This window comes from Saccopteryx bilineata, chromosome 2, assembly GCF_036850765.1.
Source record: "Saccopteryx bilineata isolate mSacBil1 chromosome 2, mSacBil1_pri_phased_curated, whole genome shotgun sequence".
Taxonomy (NCBI): domain Eukaryota; kingdom Metazoa; phylum Chordata; class Mammalia; order Chiroptera; family Emballonuridae; genus Saccopteryx; species Saccopteryx bilineata.
The window spans coordinates 358,800,944-358,824,812 of record NC_089491.1 but is presented as its reverse complement, the minus strand read 5'-3'; the positions used below and the strand labels follow the sequence as shown (position 1 = coordinate 358,824,812).

At 47.2% G+C, this 23,869-nt stretch overlaps 2 protein-coding genes across 7 annotated transcripts in view; both read right to left on the bottom strand.

The window, feature by feature from the left end:
• P2RX5 (purinergic receptor P2X 5) overlaps positions 1–17,302 on the bottom strand; it is a 29,816-nt gene extending 12,514 nt beyond the window's left edge. For 2 of the 5 annotated variants that reach the window (XM_066262997.1, XM_066262998.1), the window contains exons 1-2: positions 5,890–6,684; positions 329–479 (exon numbers count right to left, since the gene is read on the bottom strand). In XM_066262997.1, coding sequence (XP_066119094.1) covers positions 329–479; positions 5,890–6,026 — 288 coding nt within the window. In that variant the 5' untranslated portion in view covers positions 6,027–6,684. Of the gene's footprint in view, positions 1–328; positions 480–5,889; positions 6,686–17,249 lie in introns of those variants that run through there. The other 3 variants (XM_066263000.1, XM_066262996.1, XM_066262999.1) reach the window with 3 other exon arrangements.
• A 5,268-nt stretch (positions 17,303–22,570) lies between these two features.
• Positions 22,571–23,869, bottom strand: part of ITGAE (integrin subunit alpha E) — a 71,361-nt gene continuing 70,062 nt past the window's right edge. For both annotated transcript variants that reach the window (XM_066262982.1, XM_066262981.1), the window contains one exon: positions 22,571–22,858. In XM_066262982.1, the coding sequence (XP_066119079.1) occupies positions 22,712–22,858 (147 nt within the window). In that variant the 3' untranslated portion in view covers positions 22,571–22,711. The remainder of the gene's footprint in view (positions 22,859–23,869) is intronic.

The window sequence follows — 23,869 nt, the reverse complement described above, 5'->3', positions numbered from 1 at the left end:
CAGCGATGGGGCAGCTCCAGCCCTGGCCCAGGTAGATTGTGGACCGGCCGGGAGCTATTCTAAGGGACTCACACTGACCTGGAAATTCTCTGAGCTCCATCTGGTCTCAACGGGCTCAGGGTTTGTTGGGAACAGAGCAGATCCATGAGACACAGTCCAGAAGGGAAGGAGTTGGGCATAGGAAAGGATCTGAACAGAATCTCTATTTACAGACCCTGGTAGCTGTTCTGGACCAAGGGAGACAATGGATGGAGGTCCTGGGGTCCTGGAGCAGCTCCCCATGTTACCTGCCCCCGCCAGGCCCTGCCAGCTTGGGTGGGGCTCAGACCTGGGGTGGGATGACGTAGTCAGCAACATCCCAGAGCCGCTCGCCCAGCTCTGAGGTATTAGTGAAGCTCACGCCCTTGACTTTGGTGATGATGCTGCTCTGCAGGGAAGTGTCAGTGTCTTGGTAACCCTTCTTTATCAGGAACACCCAGCTGCAGAGAGGGGCCAGCAGGGTGGGCATCAGCAGTCTTGCTGCTGCCCTCAGCTTCCCCCAAGCCCAGGGTGGGGCAGGGCAGGCTTAGGGCTCCACCTTTCCCACCAGCTAGCTGGACTGGGTCACCACTCCCACTGCTGCCTGAAGCCCTGTCCTGTAAGCCGCAGAGGTAACAAATAACCCCAGGCTATAGTGGGACAGTAGGCGGCTCTCAGTGAGGCTGGGACAAAACTTGCTTACCCTGGAACTGGTCACGTGAGCTCAGGCAAGCCAATGAGCTCTGAGGGTTAACACAGGATAACAGCACCTCCCTCCAGGTGCTGAGGAGGGTTAAAGGACACGGTGCCTAGCCTGAAACCAATCATGAGGGGACTGCCATCAAACCCAAACTGAGGGGCAGTCTACAAAATAAGAGTGCAAAATCCTGTACTCTTTGACACCCAAACACGAGCAACAAAGGAAAAAAAATAGATAAGTTGGACTTTATCAAAATTAAGAACTTTTATGCATCAAAACACACTATCAAGAAAATTAAAATATAGGCCCTGGCCAGTTGGCTCAGTGGTAGAGTGTTGGCCTGGCGTGCAGGAGTCCCGGGTTCAATTCCCGGCCAGGGCACACAGGAGAAGCGACCATCTGCTTCTCCACCCCTCCCCCTCTCCTTCCTCTCTGTCTCTCTCTTCCCCTCCCGCAGCCAAGGCTCCATTGGAGCAAAGTTGGCCCAGGCACTGAGGATGGCTCTGTGGCCTCTGCCTCAGGCACTAGAATGGCTATGATTGCGGCAGAGCGACACCCCAGATGGGCAGAGCATCGCCCCCTGGTGGGCATGCCGGGTGGATCCTGGTCAGGCGCATGCAGGAGTCTGTCTGACTGCCTCCCCGTTTCCAACTTCAGGAAAAAAAAAGAAAAAAAGAAAGTTAAAATATAACCCATACGATGGGAGAAAACATTTGCAAATCATATAACTATTAAGGCTCTAGTGCCCAGAGTGTATAAAGAAGTCTTATAACCCAACACTACAGAAGACAAATAACCTAATTTTAAAAGAAGCCAAGGATATGAATAGACATTTCTCTAAAAAAGATATACAAATAGCCACTAAAGCCATTAAGCACATGAAAGGATGCTCAACATCATTAATCATTAGGGAAATGCAAATATTGATACAAACCACATGAGATACCCAATAAAATGGCTATAAGCAAAAAAGAAAAGAAAGAAAGGAAGAGAAAAGAAAGAAAGAAAGAAAGAAAGAGAGAAAAAAGAAAAGAAAAAAGAAAGAGGGAGAGGGGAGAGGGGAGAAGGATGGGAGAGGGAGGGAGGGAGGGAGAGAGAGAGAGAGAGAAAGAAAGAAAGAAAGAAAGAAAGAGAAAAAAAGAAAGAAAGGAAGGAAGGAAGGAAGGAAGGAAGGAAGGAAGGAAGGAAGGAAGAAGGGAAGAAGGGAAGAAGGGAAGAAAGAAAGAAAATGTGTCGGTGAGAACATGGAGAAATTGGTATTTTGGTACTGCTGGTGGGAATGTAAATGGTGTAGCTGCTATGGAAAACAGTTTGCCAGTTCCTTAAAGCAGTGGTCCCCAACCTTTTTTGGGCCACAGACCGGTTTAATGTCAGAAAATATTTTCAGGGACCAGCCTTTAGGGTGGGACAGATAAATGTATCACGTGACCGAGACAAGCATCAAGAATGAGTCTTAGGCAGATGTAAAAGAGGGAATCTGGTCATTTTTTAAAAATAAAACATCGTTCAGACTTAAATATAAATAAAACAAAAATAATGTAACTTATTTATTCTTTCTCTGCGGACCGGTACCAAATGGCCCATGGACCAGGAGCGGTCCACGGCCCGGGGGTTGGGGACCACTGCCTTAAAGGGTTATCTTATGACCCAACAAGTCTACACCTAAGTGTATACCCAAGAGAATTGAAAACATATGTTTACACAAAAACTTGTACAGGAATGTTCTTGGCAGCATTATTCATAGTAGCCAAAAAGTAGAAACGGTCCAAATGTCAGTCAACCGATGAGTATATAAACAAAATGTGTATCTATACAATGGAATATTATTCAACCATAAAAGGAATAAAGTACCGACACACGCTACAGCATGGATGACCTTCAAATATGTCATGCCAAATAAAAGAAGCCAGACTCCCCCAAAAAAAGGCTACAAAGTATATGATTTAATTTATATGAAATGGCCAGAATGGGCAAACATATAGAGATAAAAAAGTAAATTAGGGGTTGCCAAGGAGTAGGGGTAGGGGAGAACTATGACTGTTAATAGATATAGGCTTTTCTGGGGAGGTGCATGATGGGAATGTGCCAAAATTAGGTAGTGGTGATGTTTGTACAACACTGTGAATATACTAAATACAACTTAATTGTACAATTTTAAATTATTAAAATGGTGAATTATATGCTATGTATTTTATATATTTAATCTCAATTTTAAAATGTTTTTTGAAAAATTCTGTATTCTTCACAAAAAGACAATGTCAGGACATACAAAGAAAGACTCAGGCCCTGGCCGGTTGGCTCAGCGGTAGAGCGTCGGCCTAGCGTGCGGAGGACCCGGGTTCGATTCCCGGCCAGGGCACACAGGAGAAGCGCCCATTTGCTTCTCCACCCCTCCGCCGCGCTTTCCTCTCTGTCTCTCTCTTCCCCTCCCGCAGCCAAGGCTCCATTGGAGCAGAGATGGCCCGGGCGCTGGGCATGGCTCTGTGGCCTCTGCCTCAGGCGCTAGAGTGGCTCTGGTCGCAACATGGCGACGCCCAGGATGGGCAGAGCATCGCCCCCTGGTGGGCAGAGCATCGCCCCTGGTGGGCGTGCCGGGTGGATCCCGGTCGGGCGCATGCGGGAGTCTGTCTGACTGTCTCTCCCTGTTTCCAGCTTCAGAAAAATGAAAAAAAAAAAAAAAAAAAAAAAAAAAAAAAAAAAAAAAAAGAAAGACTCAGGACGAATTCCAGACGAAAGGAGCCTAAGAAGACACGACAGCTGAGAGGAAGGCGTGGGCTCAGGCTTTCTTTCGCTGTAAAGGTAGTTATTGAGACAATTTACAAAAGGTCTGGAGCTTAGACAACAATATTTCAATGTTCATTTCCTCATTTTCCTACTTGTACTGGTTAAATAAGAGAATTCCTTATTTTTAAGAAATACACGATGAAGTTTATAGGAGCAAAGAGGCATCCTGTTTGCAATCTACTTCACAGAAAAATTGCATATGTATGGAGAGAGAAAAATAGGACAATACAAATGTAGTAAAATGTTAACACTTGGGGAATCCAGGTGAAGGACATTAAAAACATTTCTGTACTACTCTTGTAACTTTTCTGTAAGTCTAAAAGTATGTCAAAGTACAAAAAATTTTTAATGAGATGGTACGTGTAAATTGCTTAGCACAGGGTGTGCCTGGCACAGAAGAAGAGCTCAGTGAATAAAACTCATCAATTCGGCCTTGGCTGGTGGCTCAGTGGATAGAGTGTCGGCCTGGCATATGGACGTTCCAGGTTCAATTCCCTGTCAAGGCACCCAGGAGAAGTGACTATCTGCTCTCCCCCTCTCCTTCATCCCCTCTATCCCTCTTCCCCTCCCACAGCCAGTGGCTTCCTTGGTTGGAGCATGGCCCCAGGTGCTAAGGATAGGTGGAGCACATCAGCTTCAGGTGCTAAAAATAGCTTGGCACTCAAGCATCGTCCTTAGATGGGGTTGCCAGGTGGATCCCGGTTGGGGTGCATGCAGGAACTTGCCTCACTATCTCCCCTCCTCTCACCTAAAAAAACCCAAAACAAACAAACAAAAACCACTCATTAACTTATTGCTGATGCTACTGTTAATATTAGAGATAACCAGCTGTGGCCAGGTAGCTCAGTTGGTTAAAGCATCATCCCAATATGCCAGGGTTGTGGATTCAATCCTCAGTCAGAGCACATACAAGACTCAACTGGTGAATGCATAAATAGGTGGAAAACAAATTAATGATTCTCTTTCTCCCTTCTTCTCTCTCTAAAATCAATTTAAAAAATACAAAAACTTTAGAGGTAACTGAACCTTGAGAAAGTTGAGAAAACTGAGGCCAGGAAGTTGCTTGTCCCAAAGTCATGCAGTTGTAGTGTGTGATGCCCTATACCTCCCAGGATGCCAGTAAGGGTTCACCACATAGCAAGTACCAATCAGAATGTGTCCACCTTCTTCATCTCTGGGAGCAGAGGTGACATGTCCCAGGCCCTAGAGTGCTAGAGTGTCCTGTCTCCAAGGAACTCTGAGAGGGCTGCAACCCTTGAGCCAACCAGCCATTTTGGTAGGGACACACTGGGCCCGGCCTGGACAGAAACATTCAGCAAATATTCAAGGAACATTCATTCATTTCATACTTATGGCCTGAGGTGACACCAGGCCCCTTCCTCATAGTGTCCCTAGCCTGGTGAGAGTCAGACATAGACATCAAACAAATGAGCTTCCAAACAAGCACATAATTACATTGTGTGAGATTATTTGACATGTGGGAGGAAAGGGAGAGGGAGTTATAGGAGATCTCAGGTATGAAGGATGAGTGGACACCTCCCACGTAGCAGAGGAAAGACACCCCTGGATTGAGCAACAGCATGTTCAAATGCCCTGGGGTGGGAGACAGCTTTGCCTTAGGGATGAAGCTGGGGGGATGCCAGGCCTCCAGGTGACATCAAGGCTGCCCTCCCAGCAGGAACGTGTGGCCTGCCCCCACCCAGGAAATAGGAGGGACTCAACAGCATTTACTGTAAAAGAGGCGCATCCTAGTCCGCTGTCATTTTCTCCCTCCACCTGTCCCCTTCCTACTTAGGGATGAGGGCCTGGCCGAGCAACGCAAGGCAAGGAGCGCTGCCCCTAAAGGAAGGCACCAACTTCTGCCAGGTGGGAGGGGGATGTGGACGGAGCAGAGGGCCGCTGGGCAGGACCCCCAGCTGGATAACAAAGAGGCCAGCCACTGGTGGGGTGAGTTGACCAGAGGGATATGCAAGCTCATGAGTTGCCCCAGCCCGAGGCTCGGCACTGAGCTCAGTGATTATAAATATCCTACGCGGCGTGGGAGGCTCCCGGGGCGACAGCTGCAGCCCAGCCCCCTGCATCCTTGCCCCTTCCCACAGTCCTAGCACTGGGGGCTCCAGGCCTGGAGGAGGGAGCTGCCCAGGGAAAGCATTATAGATCAAGGCACCAATAAGCCCTGCCACATCTTGTCGCCTCCAGAGCCGGAGATCTGAGAGTAAAGGGCTCCTTTCTTACACCCTTATACCCAAGGGCCCATCCTAAGCAGTCACAGACCCCTCAACCATAGGGAACACCATGAGCACACAGGCCAATTTCCAGACCCTGGAGAGGCCACAGCTGCTGGTCCCCGCCCACCCCCACCTTCCCGCAAGCCCCGAAACACTCACACCACGAGGTAGGTCAGGATGGAGACCTGCAGCAGCCGGTAGAGCAGGCCCACCTTCTTGTTCTTGGCGATGACATACTTCTCGGTCTTGTAGTCGAACACCGACTGGTAGAGCCCCTTGCAGCCTGCCTGCCCCATGGTGCTGTCTCACCTGGACCTGGGGACGGCGCCGCCACGCGTGTGCCTCATCGGAGCCGCCCCTCAGCCGCCTCCCCGTCTGCGGGGCCTCCCCGCGCTGGGCGCTGGCTCCGCGCTGCGGCGGCCGGCGTGCGCGACGCCCACGGGCCGGGCTGGCGGGGCCGGCGGGCGGGCGCCGGGTGCTGCGGGACAGGCGGGACAGGCGGGCCGGCGCCGGCTCCCCGTGGGGCTGAGAAAGCACTGAGGGCGGGCAGCTGGGCAGAGGCAGCGCCGAGCGGCGGACTGCGACCTTGCGGCCACTCCTTCGTCCTCTCTTAACTGACACAATGACACCAGCAGACTGGACCGTCGCCCCGCCACCGGCCTGGGAAGGCAGCCCCAGAGGCCGGGACCGCACGGCCCCAGCTGGAGAAGTCCGCGGGAGTCTCGGGAGCCGTAAGAAGACCAGGAGATGAGAGGAGGAGAGCTCGTTTAAGGCGAATCTCCCCTCCCCCGTTTCTCTACTCAAAGAAATTCCAGGGCTCCCTGCTATGGAATAAATGAGAAAACAGAGGCCAAGGGAGGAGGAACCTACAACACAAGAAGTGGATGCGAAGAGGGGATAGAGAGCATTTATAGGTAAACACAACAGGTTTCTTGGTTTTTCTTGCTTCCTGGGAGAAGCCCGGGCCCCCACCACACAGACTGGGAGAGAATAAAAACTGGACAGACCCAGGGCTCCCTGTCCAGCGGGTGTTCCTGTGGCAGCAGCTATGGCAGGTTTAAAGCCCCAGCTCCCAGGGAGTCAGCTGCTAAACAGCTCGAGTGCCCACGGCATGAAGATCTGAACTCTGTACCATGGAGGCCTGGGGCAGCCCGGCTGGGGGTGGAAGGCACAGGCAACCAAGGCCCAGGATCATAAAATACAATACATCTGCAAAGAGGGCCTATACCAACCGTTTGAAATGTTCCCAAAGCAAGAGATGGACTGTTTCTTTTTGTTTGTTTGTTCTTGTTTTTAAAGAGGTGGACCTTTCTATGTGAGATGTACTTGCTCATTTTCTGCATCCTTCCATCCAAAGAGAACCCTGCTCTTCTCCCTAGCCTGGCCCTCACACACAATGAGAACTTCCTTTCCCTGAAGCACACAGGCTCTGGGAGTTGGAAGAGACCCTGAAATTAACTAGGCATGATCCTCTCTAAAAGTAAAAGCCCAGGGCAGAAGGTCTCCAGTTATAGAAAGTATTTGGAATAAAAAGGCAGATTCCTGGGCCCTTTCCCAATATTTTAATTTGTGGAATTGAGGGTGGGGTCTGGGAACCTGTATTTTGCTCTCAAACTGTCATTTTGGAAGCACCAATCTACCTTCTCATCAACTCAAATGCCATTCCCTCAAAAAGACCTGTTCTTATTACCACCCACCAAAAGTAGCCCCTACCCCAGTCACTTTCTATTCCATTACCTCTTCTCACTCCCTCAGAGCACATGTCACTCTTGGATATGATCTCCTATACTTATTAACTGTCCTGCACTGAGACCATAAGCTCCAGGAGGGCAAGGACCTTACGCTTGGACATTTCTGTATCCCACACCCACTGCTATGCCTGCCATATAATACTTTAGTACGTATTTGTTGAGTGAATGAACAAACTTGGGTCCCATTTTTTAAACAAGGAAGGGACTTGGAGCTGCCACAGTATCCTAGTCACGATGAGGGATTTTAGAAGCTGATGTCATCCTGCAGGAAGGGCTTGGAAACTGTCACCGGACCATCTCTCCCTTCCTCAGCCCTCCCCCTCACATAGTTCTCCAACTCACACCTAGGAAGATGCCCTTCGATCTCAGTCCACAAGGGAAGGTGGCCTTTCAGGATCTTGCAGTCTGGCCTGGAGAAGAGCTCCAGGCTGGAAAACATCACCCCACTGGGCCCCCACCCTGGCACGAGCAGCACAGAGGATGGTGCCACATTGGGTCTCCCCACTCCCCAAGGCAGTTCCAGGCTTTGTGGTCTTTATTCTGCTGGGGGATCCCCCAGAGACTAGGCCTCCCCCCAGCCACGGGGAAGAGCCTGTGACTACCCCAATACGGGGCACTCGCCCCTCTTGCCTCCTTAAACTGTCACTGAGCACCTCCAGTGTGCTGCTGGAGAGGCTGAAATGCCAGGCTCCCTGCCCTCTAGCTTCAGAAGAGGGGCTCTGCTCTCATTTGCCCCCAGTGTGGGCAGCACTTCCTGAACACCTCCATGGCCCAGCCAAGACCAGACTCCAACTTCTGATAGAACTATCCTGAAGCTTTAGAGACCGCTTGAGGGATGACCAGAGGGGAAAGCATTGTTCTCAGGGCTGGGCCAGACCCCTCCAGGGGGCTCCCTCACAGCACAGCTTCTTACTACGAGGTCTAGACCCCTTGGTGGGTTCATGGTGTCCACTGACTGGGTTATAACCAGCATACCCCCACCCAGAAAAATGGGAGAGAAAATAAGAGTGTGTTTAAGAAAGTAAGGGCAATCATGGTTTTCTGAAACTTTTGTCTGACATATTGTGCACATTATGACATTATGATGTAGAATATATTTCTTCCAAGGTCACAGTCAAAACAGTGTAAAAAATACCTCTTACAAGCTGCAAACCCCACCTGGTACCTGCAATCCACCTCCACATGGTTGGAGCCAGCTCACCACCCCACATGGTCAGGCCCAACACCCATTCTACCCAAAGCAGAAGGGGCCTTTGCTTTTTACATTTACATTATTAAAGGTCCAAGTCAGGCCTGACCCGTAGTGGCGCAGTGGATAAAGCATTGACCTGGAATACGAGATGATGCTTCCTGCTTCTCCTCTCTATCTCTTTCTCTCTCCCCCTCTACCTAAAAATCAATAAACAAAATTTTTTTAAAATCCCAACTCAGAGATGTTTTAAACAAAATTTTTAAAAAGTCCCAAGTCAGAGATGTTAAAAATCCCAAGTCAGAGAAACCAAGACAAATTCTGCCCCGGAGAAAAAATTGCCTGCTGCTTTCAAGTGATTTCTCCAGTTTCTACCTAACTCCATCTCAACAGTCCGAGCCCCCAGACACCCTGTCCCAGAGATCTTCACGACCACTGCCATGGCGAATGCACACTCAGCACTTACTACTCGCCAAGCACTGTTCTCTGTGCCTTATGTGTATGGGCTCATTTAATGGGCACAACCCTATGTAGTTGGTACAATTATCCTTATTTTTCCTTAAAAAGTTAGATGTGTCTGTGATCACACCACTAGTAAGCATATGGGCCAGAATTTGAGTCCAATCTAAGAATTTCTTTCCGTTGTTACTACGAGCATGGTACCTTAGTTTCCACATTAACTGGCTTGACTCACTCTGTGAGCCCAGCCCAAGAGGTAAGTGTCCAGCCCAGTTCACACTTGATGGAAGGAGGTCTGAGGTCACCTGAAAAGCTGAGACTGGTAGAAGGTTTCAGACCATCTACTGAAGGGATCTGTCCGCTGGAGCCCTTAGCTTCTTCTGGATGACATTTCTGTGGAGCTCACACATCTGCCCTGCTGGGGCCTGAACAAACCCATCCTACCTGGTCATGTGGTGCTACTTGGAGGGAAATGAGCTCTCTCATGAGAGAGGGGTTAGTCTTAGTTCATTGAAAGCAATCAATGAACAACTAAGAAGGCCCTGGCTGGTTGGCTCAGCGGTAGAGCGTTGCCCTGGCATGCGGGGGACCCAGGTTCAATTCCCGGCCAGGGCACATAGGAGAAGCGCCCATTTGTTTCTCCACCCCCACCCCCCCTCCTTCCTCTCTGACTTAGGGGTTAGTCAAGAGAATGGGCACCTTCTGCAGGGAGGGACTTCTGGGTCCAAGAGCTCCACCGTAGCCCACCAGGAACTGACTGGGAGCTTTCACACTTCACTCCCTGGGCCAAGGGTCGGGGTGAGTGGCTGGTCTTCAAAGCGGTCAAAGCCTCCTTCTGGCCTCACCACTGTGCCCCTTCCTCCCCTCCCCCAGGGTCCACATGATACTTCATTACAACGTCAACCTGAACGAAAAGGATTGGCAGTGAGTGAACCATTCTCATCTGCTTCACAAGACTTTGTCTAGTTCTGGATGATTTAAGGTACCAGCGGTGAAGTGTTTGGGAATTATGAAATAAATTTATAAACAGTCGTTTTCTGTTTACATATATCACTTCTCTTAAGATTTGCCCACATCCTAAGTCTACTGTTCCGTGGATTGGAAATGTTCCTAGGGTCATCTAGGTCTGCTCTGGGTCCTGGGAAGTCTCTAGTAAAAACCATGGTGGATCCTCAGGTTTCCCCCTTGCCACTAGAAAAGTGCTGGAGGCACTACCTGGGGGAACACTGACCCTCCTGATTCCAGCCTTTCCCCCACACCGTTCTCTGTTCCTTCTGCGAATTCTATAGATTACACGGAGGAAGTATGGCGCAATGGGACGAGCCTTTAGAGGCAGGAGAATGACAAGATCAACCCCCCCCCATTCTCTAGGGCAGCGGTTCTCAACCTGTGGGTCGCGACCCCAGCGGGTCGCCTAAAGCCATCGGAAAATACATAATGCATATCGGGTATTTACATTCCGAATCATAACTGTAGCAAAATTACAGTTATGAAGTAGCCACCAAAATTATTTTTTGAGCCTGACCAGGCGGTGGCGCAGTGGATAGAGTGTAGGACTGGGATGCGGAAGGACCCAGGTTCGAGACCCCGAGGTCGCCAGCTTGAGCGCGGGCTCATCTGGCTTGAGCAGAAACTCACCAGCTTGGATCCAGGGTCGCTGGCTCCAGCAAGGGGTTACTCAGTCTGCTGAAGGCCCACAGTCAAGGCACATGTGAGAAAGCAATCAATGAACAACTAAGAAGGCCCTGGCCGGTTGGCTCAGCGGTAGAGCGTTGCCCTGGCATGCGGGGGACCCGGGTTCAATTCCCGGCCAGGGCACATAGGAGAAGCGCCCATTTGTTTCTCCACCCCCACCCCCCCTCCTTCCTCTCTGTCTCTCTCCTCCCCTCCCGCAGCTGAAGCTCCACTGGAGCAAAGATGGCCCGGGCACTGGGGATGGCTCCTTGGCCTCTGCCTCAGGCGCTACAGTGGCTCTGGTCGCGGCAGAGCGACACCCCGGAGGGGCAGAGCATCGCCCCCTGGTGGGCAGAGCATCGCCCCTGGTGGGCGTGCCGGGTGGATCCCGGTCGGGCGCATGCGGGAGTCTGTCTGACTGTCTCTCCCCGTTTCCAGCTTCAGAAAGAAAAAAAAAAAAAAAAAAATGAACAACTAAGAAGTCACAACACGCAACGAAAAACTAATGATTGATGCTTCTTATCTGTCTCCATTCCTGTCTGTCTGTCCCTGTCTATCCCTCTGACCCTCTCTCTCTGTCTCTGTAAAAATAATAAATAAATAAATAAATAAATAAATAAATAAAGAACCAAATATCCTTTAAAAAAATTATTTTTTGGTTTGGGTCACCGCAACATGAGGAACTGTATTGTGGGGTCACGGCATTAGAAAGGTTGAGAACCACTGCTCTAGGGGATGAGAGGAAAACCATTGCAGGACAGTGGCCAACAGCATCACTGTTTCCAGCAGTGGCTCAGAGGTGGCACCTGGTCACCCTGCATCCTGCAAAGACGCACAAGTTCCTCCTTTTCCCTTCAGACCTAGTGAGGACTTCCCCAAGTACTAACGCCTTACCCTTGGCCTGAGAGACTAACAAACTCAAAAAAGGGTCTAGAAAATTTTAAAGAAAAATAAAAAAACCCAAAAATCCCGTCAAGTATTATGTTTCTTGGAGATTAGATGTTACTTACACATAGTGAATGTGGTTCTATTTCTCACCCCAAGGAGGAGGGTTCATGCAAGGCCTAGAGTAGGAGAGTGAGTCTGTCCGAGGCCACAAAAGGAGGTCAGCTCAGGGCCTTCAAGGACCAGAAGCAGACCCAGCATTCCTTCAGTATCCCGGAGGGCCCAGAGGGTACAAGAGTGGGAAAGGCGAGGTGGGGAAGGATTTCACAATTTACCCTTTCATTTTCCTTCTGCTCTGGCAGTCCTGCTACGATAAACACATTCCATTAATAGACATTACTGGTCCATTTAAGAAGTAGCAAATGCATTATTAATGTCATTTCGATACAGTCAACAGGAAAAAGGAAGCTCTTCTCTGCGGGGAGCATTTCCAAGTCCATCAAAGCACCTATGACCCATCTTAATTGATGGGTTGTTACTCACTACTTTAGTTCTCAAAATCTGACCTGGGAAAAAACTCTACTGAGGTTTCAAACACTTGAAAAGAGGAAAGATTGCTTCTCCACTGGCATTAAAAAGGATAAAATAATTCAAACTCAGGTCAACCGCACCCACAGGGCAGGAACAACTCTAACACTGACACGCACACCTCAGCAGAAGCTCATCTTTTTCAGCCCCCTGCCCCCTGCAGTAGTTTCCTGTACAGTCTTCGTGAAATTCCTCCCACCCGTCCTCACCTCCCCACTCTCAGTTCACAGACCCGTGGTGGTAATAAAATGAGGACGAGCGGGAAATCATCGAAACACGGCGGGTGGTTGCAGCTTATGCACAATTCTTCTGTAGGTGCTCATCCTGCCCTCCACACCCCATTACGCACACTCAGCTCCAGGGAACAGGCTTAAGGGCTTTATAACATCCTTCCCTCCCCAACCCCACGCCTTTGCACAGGCTGCGCTCCCCTCAGTCCCTCACGACTTCGAGCCTCTTCATGAAAGCTCCTGGATCCCTCTCTTTTTCTAAATTTCCAAAGGACAGGATCTGTAGGATTTATAGTTACAGTTGGGCACAGGGAAGGGAGGAAGGGAGGAAGGGAGGAGAGGGAAGGAAGGGAGGAGAGGGAAGGAAGGGAGGAGAGGAGAGGGAGGAGAGGGAAGAGAGGGAAGGAAGGGAGGAGAGGAGGAGAGGGAAGGAAGGGAGGAGAGGGAAGGAAGGGAGGAGAGGGAGGAGAGGGAAGAGAGGGAAGGAAGGGAGGAGAGGAGGAGAGGGAAGGAAGGGAGGAAGGGAGGGAGGGAGGAAGAAAGGAAGGAAGGAAGGAAGGGAGGGAGGGAGGGAGGGAGGGAGGGAGGGAGGATTGGTTCCTGATCAAAAGCCTATTAGCCTGCATATTTAAAGTGTCTGGGGTAGAGTGACTAAGCCTTTATTTTTGTGTGTTTACTCATAGAAGATTTCAAGAGATAATTCTACCAGGAAATTATGTTAAATTTGTCACCTGAAGCAACTTATTAGTCATCAAGATTCCAAGTCTGTGTTGAGGGCTACCCACTGACAAAATGTAATCAGATGAACAAACCCTGATCTCACAATTAGTATCTCATATGGTGTGGCTCATGCATCAAAATCACCTGGTGTGCTTGCCAAAAAAGGCTGGTTCCCAGGCCCAGGCTAGGCTTGAGCAGCAGTTTCTTTAGTGGGCGGGGCCAAGGAACCTGAAGAGCTGAGCTCCACCGTGAGGCTTCCACCCAGCAAAGTCTGGAAACCACCATCCCTCCCATCACCCCCTGCCTTGCCCAGTGAGTAACAACACTTCTGTGGAAAACCCATTAGACCTAGAGATCCAAAACTTCCTAATGGAAAAATGGCTCTGCCTTATACCAGCCCTGTGGCCCTGGGCAAGTAGTTTCCTCCTCCATAGAACAGAACTAATGCTGCCTGGCGTGATCAAGACCAGCTGCAAAACGACAAAGCCCAGGGCAGCACACATGCTTTTTTTAAATGGACTGGAGTATATAGAGAAGGCCTTCTATGAAGGTGGATAGAAAAAATGTTATTTAGTATTACTGACCTTTCACTGAAATTTAATATTTCCTTCAATTATGAATGTAGGCAACAAACTATCAGAGGGTTAGCAGTACCTATGTTTTATATCAATAGAAATTATATTTTTCCTGTCACCTTACAATGCATGGTAAATACCTCAAGATAGCCTGACCAGGCAGTGGCACAGTGGATAGTGCATCAGACTGGGACACAAAGGACCCAAGTTCGAAACCCCGAAGTCGCCAGCTTGGGCACAGGCTCACCAGCTTGAGCATGGGGTCGCTGGCTTGAGTGTGGGTTCACAGACATGACCCCATGATCACTGGCTTGAGCCCAAGGTTGCTGGCTTGAGAGTAGGGTCATAAATGTTACCCCATGGTTGCTGGCTTGAACCCAAAGGTCGCTGGCTTGAGCAAGGGGTCACTCGCTCTGCTGTAGCCTCCACACCCCAGTCAAGGCACATATGAGAAAGCAATCTATGAACAACTAAGGTGCCACACAAAGAATTGATGCTTCTCATCTCTCCCTTCCTGTCTGAAAAAAAACACCCTCAAAATACATTTTAAGGTCATCACTGTTTTGTATTTTCTTTTTTTTTTTCTTCCTTCAGATAAGAGGAGTGGAAATAGTAAGGCAGACTTCCGCGTTTGCCCTGACCAGGATCCACCCACTAACCTCCATCTAGGGATGATGCTCAAGTACCAAGCTATTTTTAGTGCCTGAGGTCAATGTGCTAGGACCAACTAACCTATCCTCAGCACCTAGGGCCATGCGTGAACCAATGGAGCCACTGGCTGCAGGAAGGGGAGAGGGAGAAGGTGGGGGGGAGAAGCAGATGGTGGCTTCTCCTGTGTGCCGACTGGGAATCGAACCCAGGATGTCCAAACACCTGGCCTACACTCTCTCCACTGAGTCACCAGTCAGGGCCAGATCATTACTACTTTGAAAGTAGTATAGTTATTAGACCCACTGCTTAATGCATCAATAAAGAAGCACATGCATCTCCATATCATAAATTTTTTAAATATTCTGATCATTGCCTTCAACATCATTGGTTCTTTGTAAACTTCAGTATTTAAAAACAAGCTGATGGATGAATAGATGGAAAAATATATGATAAAGCAAGCATAGTAGTAAAATGTTAATGGAAGAAACTAGGTGGTAGGTAGACAGGGATTCACCGTAAAATTCAACTTCTCTGTATATTTGGACATTTTAATAATACAATATTGGAAAATAATGAGAAGGAGCCCATAAACTTCACCAGACCACCAAAGGGGCCTATGGCACATGCAAGAGTTAGAAACCTGACTTAGTGGTACTAGTGTCCTTAACAAGTTAGCCAACCCACCAGTGAGCTCTTCATCCAGAATGCACAGGACCCCGAGCCCCAGTATAGAATTCCAGGAATTAGGTTTATGGCCTTTCCCTAGACTAAGAAATCTAAAAGGTTTGCAGAACCAACCTGGGCCAGTGTTTTTCCCCACCCCAGCTTCCAACCTTAATCTCAGACCTCAATGCTCTTGAGCAGGTGTCCCTAAACTACGGCCCGCTGGCCGCACGCAGCCCCCTGAGGCCATTTATCCAGCCCCCGCCGCACTTCCGGAAGGGGCACCTCTTTCATTGGTGGTCAGTGTACTGGAGTACTATATGTGGCGGCCCTCCAACAGTGAACTGGCCCCCTGTGTAAAAAGTTTGGGGAGCCCTGCTCTAGAGGAAGGGCAAATTACCCCAGGGTAGGACACCAGCCAGAGCCCAGGAACACTTGCCAGAGCTCTGGGTATGGCTAGTCCAGGCCCCCTTCCCAGGCCCTGGACAGATGATGCACCCCAGAAACTCCCTCAATCCCCCAACCACTCTGCCCTCAGGACTGAGTCTAGCTATAGGGTCCTAGTTGACCAACCAGACCCAGAATCTTCTCCTCAGAGGGGAGGGAGGGAGGGAGCCTCCAGCTGGCTCTTCTGGAGGCCAGCACTGTGGCCCTGGCTTCTTTGTAGACCACCCGTAACAGCTACTGCTTCCTAACGCCCACCAGCAAATCTGCAAGAATGCCCCATTCTGGAGGGGACACTGCTGTCTCACTCTAGTTAAGTCAAATCCCTTCCTTGCCCTTACTTTAAGTTCAGAAGGAGAAAGGTTCCTCTTCTATCTATCCCAGAAGTTGATACAGTTCAGAAAGACGGCCACATTTTAACCAGAAAGGAAGGAAAAAGTCAAGCCTTGAGCTAGAAAACTGTCATCTTACTTCATAGGAAACTACATGGTCTTGCCAACAATCAAGGGAAACTAAAGCTATGATTATAAGCCCATTAAGCAAACAAGATAAGTGAAAACCCAGCTCCCAGGATATCAATATGGTTCAGTCCTCCCGGAGAGCTATTTGGCACTGCATAGCGATTACACACGTCTCTTTAATTCCACTTTTGGAAAAAGCTAAAAGGGCTTCTTTACAAATAGTAAAGAGATACACAAATGTATTAATTCCCCACGGACGTGTCAACCCAGGTACCACCTCTCCCCATCCACACTCCCACTGCATTTAGCAGCAGCATTTTCTCTGACATCATTCTTTGGAAATGGTCACAAATAGACTATATGATCCTATTTATGTCAAAAATTACATAGAATATATGATCCTAATTATGGGAAAAACAAAAACAAAAACCAACGCTGGTTGGATAGCTCAGTTGGTTAGAGCATAGTCCCAATGCACAAAGGTTGCCAGTTCGATCCCCAGTCAGGGCACATACAGAAACATATCTCTCTCTCTCTCTCTCTCTCTCTCTCTCTCTCTCTCCCTTCCTCTCGCTCTGAAATATATAAATAAATAAAAAATTTAAAAAAACCCCAAAACTGAAACACCTATGTAATTAATGTATACGTATATGTGTGAATGCACTTTACAAATGCACCAAACACGGCCTGGAAGGTGACATGCTGACCTGGTTCACCTCAGCTTCTTAGGAGGAAGACAGGATGGGGCAAAGCTGTGGCAAAGGAAAAATTTCTCTTTTTACTCTGGTTTTACTATGAGAGTGTATCTATGTATTACTCATGTACTTCGCAAAATGTCTTTCCACTAATCAAAACAGTCAAGTCAACTGATTGGGAAGTGTCTATTTGATGAAGTTTCCTTTGATTCCATTTACTAAATCTATTCCTAAAGTAATAGTAAAATCCTGGCACTATTAGTTGTAATTATTACTGGGAGATCCAAAAAATACCTAAATCCTGACCTTAATCAAATATCCTTCCTTGTATAGAGTAATACACTAGAGCAGATAATTTAAGATTGCTGAGTTCAGCCATATGAAACAACCCTTTCTCAAAATCTAATGAGGCCTAAATAGTGAAACTAATTTAGATGTTCCCATCTCTTTGATTTCATTCCTCCAAACACCAAAAAAAAAAAAAAAAGTTCAAACCTTATCACAGAGAACAGGGTTATTTAAATCTGCACTCACTGTCCAGTAACAGGAGACATGAAGGAAAAACCACAAGGGGCACCTTCCCCATGCTCGTGCCCAGCTGGCCCCATCTTAGTCCTTTTCTGGCCAGGACAGTGGCCCTGTGACATGACCCACTGTCCTCAGACCTATACAACCTGTGCCACTTCCTGTTCCCAGGCAGAGGAGAGTGAATAGGAAATGGGAAGGGCCTGGCACTAGATAGGCACTAGATATGCCTTTCAACTGCACGCAGCTCACTGACGTCATCCTCAAGTTCCCCCCCAGCGCGCCAGAAGTATGTGTGGCAAGTCTGGCAGAAGGCAGATATCGGTACAAAGTGGGCAGCCACGAGATGGGCCAAGAAGATTGGTGCCAGAGAAAGAAAGCCAAAATGTCAGATTGTGATCGTTACAAAGTCATGAAGGCATAGAAAATGAGGACCCAGATAACCAAAGTTAAAGTTAGGAAACCTCAAAAGGCAGCTCTCCTGAAAGCTTCTCCCAAAAAAGCACCTGCTGCTAAAAAGGCCGCTGCCGGCCAGAAGGCTGCAGGCCAGGAGGTTCTCGCCCAGAAAGCTACAGGCCAGAAGTCAGATGGGTCTGAAAACTCCAGCCAGAAAGCACCTGTTTCCCAAGGCGTCAGGCAAGAAAGCAGAACAGAAGAGGCTATTGTAAAAGTCATAAAGGTTCTTTCTGACGCGCAGAAAAAGGGGGGCGGGGGAAACAGACTCCAAGTTATTTGGGTACCATTGGTTGTGGATTGGATTTTCTTCTTAGAAAGTTCAAGAGAATCAACTGAAAAGCTTAAAAACAAAACAAAACAGAGTTCAGTAAGATGGCCAGGTAAGATAAAATTTCAAAACAACCAATTGTCTAAATACAAACTCTGAAATCAGGGGGAAAAAAAGCTATCTTTCACGGTAGCAAAAAAACATAAAAACAAAATACAGCTGGAAATTCACGTCTCTGTAAGGTAAGACCTTGCTGGAGAAAACCGCAAAACACACCGCAGGCTGTTTTTGAAAATCTCAGCAGGTGAAGAAAGGTCGTATTTCTGAGTAGGAAAACAATATTATAAAGTTAGTAATTTTCCCCAACTTAATCTGTACATTTAAATTAAAACCCCAAAGAGTTTCTTCTGGGAATCTGAAAAACTGACACTAAGAATTATCTGAAGCAATATAATCAATAGGTTTTTTTTTTAATAGGTTTTTTTTAATTTTAATTTTATTTATTCATTTTTTAGAAAGGAGAGAGAGAGGGGGAGAGAGGGGCAGAGAGAAAGAAGAGAGAGAGAAGGGGGGTAGGAGCAGGAAGCATCAACTCCCATATGTGCCTTGACCAGGCAAGCCCAGGGTTTCGAACCAGCGACCTCAGCATTTCCAGGTCGACGCTTTATCCACTGCGCCACCATAGGTCAGGCTAGGTTTTTTTTTAATAAGAGTGAAAATGACCTAAACCAGAACATCATTTTTCATACTGATCATATTAGCAAAATACCTAAAATTTGATGATGCCCAGTGGTGGCAAGGGCATAGAGTGGCACTTACAATTTTCTAAGTGGGAGTGTAAACTGGTAAAATTCTAAACGCTCATCATCTTTGAGCCTGTAATTACACTAGGAACTTACCCGTCAATATACTTGAAAAGCATTCCAGAACACATTTAAAGATGGTCGTCACACCATTTCTTTGTAAAAAAAAAAAAAAAAAAAGAAAGAAAGAAATGGGAATAACCTAAATGTTCACCTATAGGGACTTGTTAAGTAAATTCTGACATATTCACTTATAACATATTATATCATCTATATAAATTTTCATTTACTGATTCTGTGAACAAAGAAATAAACAAAAAAAAATTTTTTTTATTTTTTATTTTTATTTATTCATTTTTAGAGAGGAGAGAGAGAGACAGAGAGAAGGGGGGAGAAGCTGGAAGCATCAACTCCCATATGTGCCTTGACCAGGCAAGCCCAGGGTTTTGAACCAGCAACCTCAGCATTTCCAGGTCGATGCTTTATCCACTGCACCACCACAGGTCAGGCTAAACAAAAAAATTTTTAATAAATCAAGATGTGGCCACTAACTTAACCTGACAAGCTCAGGGAAAGCCTACACAATGGCCTTGCAGACTCAGGGAACTAAGGTAAACACAGGATGGTCTAAATCAAACCTTTCTAACTAAAAGCAGTTCATGGTGGGTAATCATGTCCTAGGGAAGAACTTTCTCTAAACCAGGGGTCCCCAAACTTTTTACACAGGGGGCCAGTTCACTGTCCCTCAGACCATTGGAGGGCCGGACTATAAAAAAAGCTATGAACAAATCCCTATGCACACTGCACATATCTTATTTTAAAGTAAAAAAACAAAATGGGAACAAATATAACATTTAAAATAAAGAACAAGTAAATTTAAATCAACAAACTGACCAGTATTTCAATGTGAACTATGCTCCTCTCACTGACCACCAATGAAAGAGGTGCCCCTTCCAGAAGTGCGGTGGGGGCCAGATAAATGGCCTCAGGGGGCCGCATGTGGCCCGCAGGCGGTAGTTTGGGGACCCCTGCTCTAAACAAAGGTAATGTTTGCTTTTACTCAAGCCTGTCTGCTGTCTTTTGCATCTACCAGAATGTACCTGATAACATGTGTTTGGAATATAAGGGGGTCAGACATCCCACCAGAGCTGAAGTCAATAGACCCTTCACTGTTATTGCTATATGAACCGTTAACTGTCCTGTTCCCACCTATGTAAAGAAGTTTCAGCACATACACTTCTACTTTTTACTCAAGCCCAGAGATTTCCCAGTTTTGCTTTCTCCCGCCCTAATCTATCACCAATCAACTTCATGTAACCTCCTAACATCTTCTCCTTCGACTCTGATGTATGTATAAAGTAAGTGGTGAAACCACCATTTTTCAGTTCATTTTCTTAGTACGTTGAGACTTTTTGCTTCCCGGCAACTGTCAACAGTTTGCTTCAAATAAACTTATGAAAAATTCTTACAGGTTTGGAAGATTTTTATGTTAATAATTCTAAAAAGAGATAAAGAGAGAGGCAGACAGAAACACCGATCTGCTCCTGTATGTGCCGACTGGGGACCAAACCACAACCTCTGCATATCGGGACAAAGCTCTAATCAACCAAGCCACCCAGCCAGGACATATATTATAGAGCAGTTAAAGAAAATGGGTAGAACTGCAAATGTTGCTCTTTAAAGATGACTAAGTCCATTAGATGAAAAAACAACAGGAAGAACACTATAAACAATCTAATCCTATTTATAGATTGAAAAAGTTTATGCTGGTAGATGCATAAAAATATTTTAAAAGAGTACCCAAAAATCTATTAACTAATTTGCTTTTGGAAAGAGATTAGAAGTGGGATAGGAAAGAAAAACTTTTCATTTTTTAAATACCTTTGAGCTGTTTTGAATTTGTTGCTTGTATAATGATAAAAAAAAGTTTGATCCTTCAATTGCGGTACTAATACAGGAACAAAGAGATCCAAGAAACAAAACCGAAATTTCCAGAATTCACACATGTACATCTATATGAGTTTCCTAAGTGATAACAGCAGAATCTCAAATCACCAAGGAGCATTTTCAGTAAAGGACAGAGACAACTTGGTTGTCACTTGGAAAATAATCCAGTCAGACACAGGTTGTCCAGAAAACAGAAACTAGGTTGCAGAAAGAGATTTAAAGAGAGAGCTAAGTTTCAAATTTGTTGAAGGGGCTTGAAAATAAAAATGGGAGAGTTGGTGTCACCCAGAGATCAGGAGTTGCAGGAAGCCACCAGCACTGGGGCCCACAATGCCATGCTGCGGTCGAGGGAACAGTCCTCACCTGCTGCCACTACTGCTCACAGAACCAGAAGGAAGACCTCGCCCACCTGTCCACCTTCTGGCCTCACGCAAGTGCCTCTCACTGGCGAAACCTAAACTAGAAACCCACTGCCAGGGAGTTCAGGAAAGGTTTCAAGTCTTCCGGGCCCTGGGATTTGGGGGAGCATGAACAGCAGAGGAAGTGGTTAAGTATCTCAGTAAGTGGTGCTGTAAAATGACTTGTAAGTCTGGAAGAAAAAACACAACCACAGATCAATCCTTAATTCACACCTTAAAAACACATACATTTCAGAAAAAAATTAAAAGAAATAATAATAAAGGCATCTCAATTAGCTAAAGAAGACTGAGGGATCACAAGAATTACTTTCTACATTATCTACTTTGGCACCATTTAAGTTATTGCAATGACTTTCACAATCCATGAAAACAAAGATTGTTCTTAGGAGTGGAAAGATGTGGTCAAGCGTTCACAGCATGGGCCATAAAAAATAATGTAAGATACTAAGAGCAAGGCCAGCCTATAGCAAGGCCCTAATCTCTGTGCCCGCCACTCCCAGGCCAAGCTCCACCTCCTGTGGACCAGTGCTCTCTTCTGGTGACGGTATTTACTAAGGAATGGAAGTCTCTCTTAGCAGTTCACCAAGCAGGAGGCTAGGTAAAGGACTGGCAGTGTAGTCAACAGACATATTTATGCATACACTGGAAATGAAAACTACAGAACAAAGTCCTGGTCTGGTGTTCTTTCCTCCCTAGTTCCTGCTTTGTACTTTTTATATTTGTTCTGGGGTGCTTTTTTATGGCCTGATTTGAAATAATAAGGCAAGAGCTGAGAATTTTTTTTTTTTTTTGCATTTTTCTGAAGCTGGAAACAGGGAGAGACAGTCAGACAGACTCCCGCATGCGCCCGACCGGGATCCACCCGGCACGCCCACCAGGGGCGACGCTCTGCCCACCAGGGGGCGATGCTCTGCCCATCCTGGGCGTCGCCATGTTGCGACCCTCCTGGGTGTCGCCATGTTGCGACCAGAGCCACTCTAGCGCCTGGGGCAGAGGCCACAGAGCCATCCCCAGCGCCCGGGCCATCTTTGCTCCAATGGAGTTTGGCTGCGGGAGGGGAAGAGAGAAACAGAGAGGAAGGTGCGGCGGAGGGGTGGAGAAGCAAATGGGCGCTTCTCCTGTGTGCCCTGGCCGGGAATCGAACCCGGGTCCTCCGCACGCTAGGCCAACACTCTACCGCTGAGCCAACTGGCCAGGGCTGAGAATATTAAAATACCAGATTAGGAATTGCTTTCAACTACTGTCCCTGCAAGATGAACTTCATAGCACACTATTTCGGACCCATTAATAGAAATGCCCAGAAAAAGTCATTCTTAGACAAATAAGGTTGAGAAATGCTATATAATCTCGTGAGTGGGGTGGGGGATCACAGGGTATATTATATGTGCATATTAAAGGCACTTCTGTAAAGAAAACAGCTTAATACTTTTTAACATCAAATGTTTCCCAAGTTTATTTTTTGCACAATGCACACTTTTGTGATAATGTATTATTAAAAAACAATGTTCTACAAACAATTTCTCAGATTCTGCCCCAGATCATGCTAAAGGAAAAAGCGGTCGGTACAACACCAATTCTCTAGCAGCCTGAGGACTGGTTGATGTTCTCTTCCGACACAGGAGGAAGCGGGTCCTGATCCTCGGTGAGCAGATTCTCAGACTTCCGCTGGGCCCTCCTTATGCTTTCCAAGTTCAGTTGTTGGTATTTTCTTTTAAAAAAGCCACACTAAAACAAAGGGAGGGAAAGCCCAATTACTGACCTAAGATACCCATCTGTCTTAGAAAACCATTTATCTGGCTGTGGCCGAAAGAGCCCTTATCCTCCTCAGCTTCCAAGGGTTCCTCTGAATCTCTCCCGGGTGATACCATCTCTCTAGACCTGTCTTCAATGCTGCCTTTTCCACAAGCCTCTCCTGGTGCTCATTCCCCAGCCACGAGGGATTTTCAACCTTTCTCTGAACCCTTAGAGCTCTCTAACCCTTTTTTTTTTTTTTTTTTTTTTGACAAAGACAGAGAGAGAGAGGGACAGACAGGGAGAGACAGGAAGGGAGAGAGATGAGAAGCATCAATTCTTCATTATAGTACCTTAGTTGTTAATATATTGCTTTCTCATATGTGCCTTGACCGGGGGCTACAGCAGAGCGAGTGATCCCTTGCTTAAGCCAGTGACCTTGGGCTCAAGCCAACGACCTTGGTCTTCAAACCAAAGACCTTTGGGCTCGAGCCAGGGACGATGGAGTCATGTCTATGATCCCACACTCAAGCTAGCGACCCCATGCTCAAGCTGGTGAGCCCACGCTCAAGCCTGCGACCTTGGGGTTTTGAATCTGGGTCCTCCGCATCCCAGTCCGACACTCTATCCACTATGCCACCACCTGGTCAGGCTTAACTTAGCTAATTCTAAAAGTACTATAGAAAGTACTACAGTGTTGGCTGTACTGGATTTTATTTATGTAAAAGTACTCAGCCTACTATGCTGAGACTAGAATATCAAGTATGGCCTCCTACATCAAGAAACCCACAATCTAGAGAAAGAGAATGATTACCCCAGTACCACGAGGAAGGGTTTCCAGAGGGAGCTCACAGGAAAAGCTTGTAACTCAGCTCCCAGGGCTCAGCCCCCTTTGGGCTGAGTTTGAAGGGAAGAGCGTGAGCAAGGTGAGAAAGTGGGGAAGAGCATAAGAGGTAGATAACCTGATGACAAGCACAAAGATGCAAATCTACTTAGTTCAACCTC